The sequence below is a fragment of the Lipophrys pholis genome (assembly GCF_963383615.2).
Source record: "Lipophrys pholis genome assembly, chromosome: 23".
NCBI lineage: Eukaryota > Metazoa > Chordata > Actinopteri > Blenniiformes > Blenniidae > Lipophrys > Lipophrys pholis.
The window spans coordinates 2,789,108-2,796,939 of NC_137645.1; the positions used below are offsets into that span (position 1 = coordinate 2,789,108).

The window sequence follows — 7,832 nt, forward strand, 5'->3', positions numbered from 1 at the left end:
CAACACACAAGCTCTCTACAAGAAGGGCCAGAGCAGACTCCATCTGCTATGGAGACTCAGGTCCTTTGGAGTGCAGGGAGCGCTCCTGAGGACCTTTTATGACTCCGTGGTGGCATCAGCCATCTTCTATGGAGTGGTCAGCTGGAGCAGCAGCACTCCGGCTGCAGACAGGAACAAACTGAACAAACTGGCGAGGAAGGCCAGCTCTGTCCTGGGCTGCCCCCTGGACCCTGTGGAGGTGGTGGGAGACAGGAGGATGTTGAGGAAGCTTTCATCCCTGATGGAGACCGTCTCCCACCCCCTACATGGTACCGTCACATCACTGGGCAGCTCCGTCAGTGACAGGCTTCTCCACCCGCGGTGTCTGAAGGAGAGACTCCGCCGGTCCTTCCTCCCTGCTGCAGTCAGACTCTTCAACCAAGCCTGCTCCCAGTAGACCACTGCACACCACCACCGGACAATATCACTCCACTCCAACTGGGCAATAAGTGGTGCTATAACTATAATAATCTATAAGAACGTATTTACTATGTAAAATACATCCACCCCCATATTCTGTACATGTCCACACTTGTAGGCCCCGTGTGCATATTGTTTCTATTATATTGTATTTTTATCTGCTTTTTTTTAGTTCCTGCTATGTGTGCTTCTTTCTCTGTACTATCCTGCTGTACCACTGCAAATTTCTCCACATGCGAGATGAATAAAGGGATATCTTATTAAAGCTATTTTGTAATTTTTGATTCAAATTTTTATATCTATGAATTTTTATTGATTGGTGTTTTTTTCAGATTTCTTAATTGTATTTTTTATTTTATATTTTTTAATCTTCCATACTGCGTTTCTTTCTGTCATGTTGGGACTCCAGAACAATCTTGTGGTGAAAATATGACCTCAGGTAAATCACGTCTTCATCTCTGAACTTCAGCGCTGCTTGTTTCCTCACCGGCCCTTTTATTAGACTTGTTTCTTCACCAGCTTGTGAAATTTATTTATTTATTTGTTTTTTTCTCTCCATAGTTCTTCATTGTTTTGTATGTTTTTAAATACTATTTTTCATGTTTGTTTCTAAATTTCCACTCTGTGTTTCTCCGTAGACTTCAGTTGTATTCAATTTATCTTCATGTGTTTCAGACTTTGTTCCCAGTAGTAAAGCATCTCTGTTAATGAGTATTTCAAACTGGAAGGAAGGAAGGATTTTTGGACTTATGGTAATGTCATTTTGTTTAATGATTTGTAAAAATGTTTCCCAAATAACTAGTAAAGTAAGGGATTACATTTGCAAAGATAGTAATTAGATTACCATTACTTTCCCGTAGGCAGGCGTTACTAACACTTTGTCCAAACGTTAATGTTTTCTTATGAAACGTCGACAGTCAGCGACCAAGTACCAACCCAATTCAGAGTACACATGAAATACACAGATGAGTACTCACTCCATCAAAGATGCATCAAGACTTGGGGAGCCAAATTACCCATAATGCATTTGGCAAGAAATTCCCAAAGTCCTTATACTTCAGAGAAAGTACCTCCAAGTGGAACTGAGAAACGGCCACAGCTTCTCGATCAACAGGAGACAACATGGAGGTCAGGAGAGAGCAGGACCTGCAGCGGTTAATACTCCAAAGTACAGACATTACTTTGATATGACTCAGTAAAAGGTGACAAAAAGACTTTTAATTCAGCTGACTGAAATCCGGTTTATCAAAATCCAGTTTGATTGGATTGAGTTTTCTGTGAGGGAATCTGTGGAGCCAATAGAATGAGGCTGTCTGAGGAAGAACAGCATCCCAAAGAAACTCACAACTATCCTGCAAAGAAGCCCGAGGCACTGGTGACAACCTGCACCACTGGTCTGAACTGAAAAAGCAACTAAAGTAAATAGCATCATGTTTTTAAAAAGTAACAAGAGGTAACGTGAGGAATTACTTAGAAAACTAAGTAATAACGTGTGTATGTGTGAGGTTGCAAGGACAACTCGTCCACGACACATTTTTTTCAGCATTATTGATTTGAAGGATTGGATTTCAAAGTATTTTTGACACATTTGGAAGGATTATTAAGTATAATTGCCCCCCCCCCTCCCCCTCCCAAACAATTCCCCCTGAGGCTACGTCGACCCTGTTTGTTTTCCTGCAGTATCAAGAGGAAGCTGGCGTGTTGCCTTCAGGGGCCGTCGGACTTTGTTCCTTCGGTCTCTGTTGCGCATGATTGAAGTGCAGACGGAGCGGCGGACTGGCTTTGTGCGCCTCTTCTCTTCTCTCCCCGGGTAAGATCTATCTGTAAATATAGTTTAACAGTTGATTAACTGTCGCCGCGTTTCGGAACCACCGACTCTTTAAACGGAAAAGAACGGTTCTCCTCGTGCTTCGAACGCAACACGCGCCAGATTGCTGAAATAACCAAACTCGTTACAGGACGTCCAAGTAACTTAAACCGCCTGTTGAAGCGTCTGGTGACTCTGTGGGATTAAATGAAGACATGGTGTGTTTCTAGCCTTTCGTTTAACAAACACTTAGTCCCACATTAGTTGTTTTTCTCTGTCTCGGGGAGGAAAAGCAACTTTTCTCTTTGGACTCTTTGTTTAATCCCCCCAGAACAGTATTGTTCCACGCAGCAGGGTGCACAGGAATTTGACCCCAAGAGCAAAGTTCGCAGTTAGAAATATAAACAAATACCGCTTTGCATTTTTTTTATTTCTTTTTTATTATTAGATAAGTTAGACTTTTTAGAGGTTTTTACATCTTTATTATTAGTTTGTGGCGGGGTTCGCTCCACGTTCAAAGAACAACCACAACAACTGCAAATGGCGAGTCGACTTTCCTTTTATTGTCCCAATAGTGCCGGAAAAACCGAACCTGATCCCAGCTCTTCATTCAGCTGGTGGGTTTGGAAAGAAGTTCTAGTGTGAGTCGTGTTGCTCCACTGTGCAACTTCAGGGAATGACTCCCTTCTGCAGCTTGGCCCACTGCTTTTATCCTGCTCCGCCCCCCCTCCCGGGGGGGGGGGGGGGGGGAGTTAGATTCACCAATCCTTATTTCATAAAACAAATAATATTCACTTCCTTTTTCTAATAAAATGAACAAGACATTTTCCAAATAAAGTCACGAAATAATCCCTTATAACCAAAAATGAGTAATTAAACAAAACACCAAATGATCACATGACCCTAAAGTCGCGCTCAGGCTTTGTTATAAACCCGGGGTTAACTCCACCGCGTCTTGTCGGTCACCAGCTCCGCGGCGTCACGTCACCGGTCAGTGTTGTGTGCGCGTGAGGATGTTTGGATGTTTGCACGGGTAAAACATAGGCAGTCCAGGTGTGCAACCCCTGGATCACTGCTGACGGGTGGGGAGCGAAGGATGAATGATGTCATGAACAATACGGAGGGGATGAGTGTGGCGTGTATCGGTGTGTGCAGTGGGCTACGCAGGGTGTGTGTGTGCGCGCGCGTTCGGGTGCGTGTGTGTGCGCGCGCGTTCGGGTGCCACTGCGCTCTTACTGACCGAGGATCTCCGCTGCCTGCGTGACAGCAGGGGCGCTGAGTGCGTGCGCGTGCGTGTGTCGTTGCCCCGTTGCTGATGGAGCCGCTCCATCACATAGTTTAAGTGAAAACGTACTTAGAAATATGTTTATCTATTTAAATCTTCATGAGAATATTCATTTTTCACATGCAAACGTAGATATTATTGCTTGTACTTATATTGCATGGGAGCTTTTCCAACAGAGATTAAAGACTTGTTGATAAAATGTGTTTTTTTTCCAAGTAGAATCTTGTCCACTAATACCAAGCTGAAGATGTGTTGTTGTTCCTCTGCCCTGCGTAGTTGCAGCCATGTTTGTCTACTTGCTTTGCCTGGCGGTCCTGTACTATGTGTACCGCTGGATCCGCGAGCTTCCCCGCGTCTCCGACAAGGACCGCAAGTACGTCTACATCACGGGCTGCGACAGCGGCTTCGGCAACCTGCTGGCTCGCCACCTGGACAAGGAGGGCTTCCGGGTGATCGCCGGCTGCTACAGCGAGAAGGGCGAGGAGGAGCTGAGGAAGGCCTGCTCCGGGAGCCTGACCACCACTCACCTGGACGTCGCGTCCGAGGACAGCGTGGACCGAGTGGCCGCCATGATCAAGGACAAAGTGGGAGAGCGAGGTTGGTTTTTTTTTTTATTCTGGGTGCAGGGAGCTGCTGTCGCTCTGAGATGTGTCGACTCGGAAGAACGGACAGAGGTTATTGTCGTCAAAGTGGATAAAACTACTAAGAAACAAACAAGGATTATCGAGCATCTTCTTCCTCTAACATCAGATTATCGAGCATCTCCCTCCTCTAACATCAGGTTATAGAGCATCTTCCTCCTCTAACATCAGATTATCGAGCATCTCCCTCCTCTAACATCAGATTACTGAGCATCGTCCTCCTCTAACATCAGATTATCTAGCATCTCCCTCCTCTAACATCAGATTACTGAGCATCGTCCTCCTCTAACATCAGATTATCTAGCATCTTCCTCCTCTAACATCAGGTTATAGAGCATCTTCCTCCTCTAACATCAGATTATCGAGCATCTCCCTCCTCTAACATCAGATTACTGAGCATCGTCCTCCTCTAACATCAGATTATCTAGCATCTCCCTCCTCTAACATCAGATTACTGAGCATCGTCCTCCTCTAACATCAGATTATCTAGCATCTTCCTCCTCTAACATCAGGTTATAGAGCATCTTCCTCCTCTAACATCAGATTATCGAGCATCTCCCTCCTCTAACATCAGGTTATAGAGCATCTTCCTCCTCTAACAGCAGATTATCGAGCATCGTCCTCCAATAACATCAGATTATCGAGCATCGTCCTCCTCTAACATCAGATTATAGAGCATCTTCCTCCTCTAACATCAGGTTATAGAGCATCTTCCTCCTCTAACATCAGATTATCGAGCATCTCCCTCCTCTAACATCAGGTTATAGAGCATCTTCCTCCTCTAACAGCAGATTATCGAGCATTGTCCTCCTCTAACATCAGATTATAGAGCATCTTCCTCCTCTAACATCAGGTTATAGAGCACCGTCCTCCTCTAACATCAGGTTATAGAGCATCTTCCTCTAACATCACGTTATCGAGCATCTTCCTCCTCTAACATCAGATTATAGAGCATCTTCCTCCTCCAACATCAGATTATAGAGCATCTTCCTCCTCTAACATCAGGTTATAGAGCACCGTCCTCCTCTAACATCAGGTTATAGAGCATCTTCCTCTAACATCAGGTTATAGAGCACCGTCCTCCTCTAACATCAGGTTATAGAGCATCTTCCTCTAACATCGGATTATCGAGCATCGTCCTCCTCTAACATCAGGTTATAGAGCATCTTCCTCCTCTAACATCAGATTATCGAGCATTGTCCTCCTCTAACATCAGGTTATAGAGCATCTTCCTCCTCTAATCCAGATTATGATAAAGCAGTGGTTCCAGCCGTTTATCCATTTTTAAACTGGATCAGGAACCACTTCTGAGATACTTTGAACACTTTCAGCTGCTTGACTTAGTTTTGTTTAGAAATGACGTTCCTTAGTAGAACTCTACCTTCACTACTTTTGGCCTCGTGACTTTAGCCTCGTGACTTTAGCCTCGTGACTTTAGCCTCGTGACTTTAGCCGTGTTTTAACAGGTTTGTATTTATTCGAGCTCCAGCAGGTAGAACTTCAGGATGAGGTGAGGCCTGATCTCACCGCTGACTCTTACCACACAGAGGCTGATGTTTCCCCCGCACATAATCCAGCATGCGCTGGCTCGCTCATCTGATTAAGAAGGAATTTATTTGAGTCACGCGATGACTTGCCCCTCCCCCTCCTCAGGTCTCTGGGCCGTGGTGAACAACGCCGGCGTGTCCGTTCCCTCTGCGCCGTGTGATTGGCTGACCATCAAGGACTACAAAGGCATGCTGGACGTCAACCTGAACGGCGTGATCGCCGTCACGCTCAGCGTCCTGCCGCTCATCAAGAAGGCCAAGGGGAGGGTGGTGAACGTGGCCAGCGTGTTCGGGAGGATCAGCCCCACCGGCGGTCCCTACACCGTCTCCAAATACGGCGTGGAGGGCTTCAACGACTGCCTGAGGTGACGCCTCGCTGGCATTTTATTTTTTTCTACTTTTCAAGTTTGGTGCCCAAACGCTGACTGGACCGAATCTCCCGCTCAGGTTAAACATGGCGCAGTTCGGAGTGAAGGTGCTCTGCATCGAGCCGGGCTTCTTCAAAACCAACGTGACCAACGTGGACATCCTGAGCAGGAGCACCCGGATGCTGTGGGACCGACTGCCGCAGCAGGTCAAGGACGAGTACGGACCCGAATTCCTGCCCAAGGGTTCGTAGGCACCTCTTCTCTCTCCTTCAGCTTTGCACCGCAGCACTTTTATCCGTCACGGTTCTGAGTTTTCTGCTATTTTAAGATGTTCAGATTCATCTGGAATAACTTGCAATACCGCTTTGTACCACCAGATGGTGGTGCGAGTGACTCGAGATGACTCTGAAGATCCAGTCACCAAAAGCGACAAGATGTTCGTCTTGAGTCACTCGCAACACCACCTGGTGGTAGAAAGCGGTATTAGCTGTGTTGGTTGAAGTTTTTTCCGCTCAAATGTAAAGAAGGAATGTTTTTAGATTTGAGGAAACTAACAGTTCTCATATGTCCTCTGCCTGTCTCCTCGCTGGTGCTAGCTCTGGCAATGATATCCGGCAAAGTGGCCAAGATATCCGACGGGGACCTGATGAAGGTGGTCCGCTGCATGGAGCACGCCGTGGCCGCCGTCCGGCCGCGCACGCGCTACTCTCCGGGCTGGGACGCCAAGTTCTTCTGGCTGCCGATGTCGTACATGCCGTCCTGCATCACCGACTACATCCTGCTGAAGGAGTCCATCCCCATCACTGGGTCGAATTAGTGACGCTTTAACCCGGCTGAATGTGGAGTTTGGACTCGTTAAACCATCCAAGTGTGTTTGTTTTGTTGATAACTCGGCATGTGGGGGGGGGGGGGGGCACGACGTACTCCAGACCGGATCAGTTAGTGTTGGAGAGGCAACAGAGAATTTGGAATGCAGCAGTTTTGTTTGTTTTTCCCAGTTTGCAATTTGAATGTCCTGATAAGGTCAGTAATGGGGGAGGGGGGAACTTGTTGGTTGGTTGTGTGAGCGGGGGTAGAAACACAAAGCGGGGGAGAGCTGCAGACGGTTGGAGGCCTCAGCTTCTGCTGGATCTGTTTTCTCAGTGAAAATTGTTAACAATCCAAAGATGGTCAGGGCCTGGTTTTTAATCTGGAGTTGAGGGATCCGCAGTGTTTTACCTTCAAGTTGAATAAATGTGGTTGACGAAAGAGTCTCTTTTCAGCCCCCTCCTTCTCCACCTCCTCTGGGGGAAGGGCTGGACATCACACATTGTGTCCTCTATTGTTTTCCTATTTCTTCCCCCGCTCTCTCCCTGCTTATCTCTCCATGTCTTGAAATCTTGCTGTGTCACACTCCGGGGTCAGAGGTCACACTCGCTTCGACACAACAATCCATGGGCACACACTATTACACTGTAAATATACAAGTTGGTCAGCGGTTGACCAGGACTTGAACCACTGAGCTCCCTTTGTAACAAAACCACAGAATGCTGAGAGCTGTCATGTGACGACGACATCATCTGTAAAATATTGATGGAAAGTTGATCTAAAATCTTTACTGGATCATCTCCATGAAGCTGACTGTAAATTTAATCCAGGAAGTTTGATTGTAATCTGTTTATTCTCGGTTTACAATGTGGGAGTAGTTACTACTTTTGACCACCAGAGGGCATACTCTTATTCTCA

General features: G+C 46.5%; 1 protein-coding gene across 1 annotated transcript; it reads left to right on the plus strand.

Moving 5' to 3' along the window:
* Positions 1 to 2,147: 2,147 nt before the first annotated feature.
* Positions 2,148 to 7,355, plus strand: LOC308127880 (retinol dehydrogenase 7-like). The gene is made up of 5 exons (XM_080493272.1): positions 2,148 to 2,269; positions 3,828 to 4,148; positions 5,846 to 6,104; positions 6,187 to 6,350; positions 6,704 to 7,355. Exons 2-5 carry the CDS (start codon positions 3,836 to 3,838, stop codon positions 6,922 to 6,924), a joined length of 957 nt encoding a protein of 318 aa, XP_080349398.1. The 5' UTR covers positions 2,148 to 2,269; positions 3,828 to 3,835; the 3' UTR covers positions 6,925 to 7,355.
* The last annotated feature ends 477 nt before the right edge of the window (positions 7,356 to 7,832 follow it).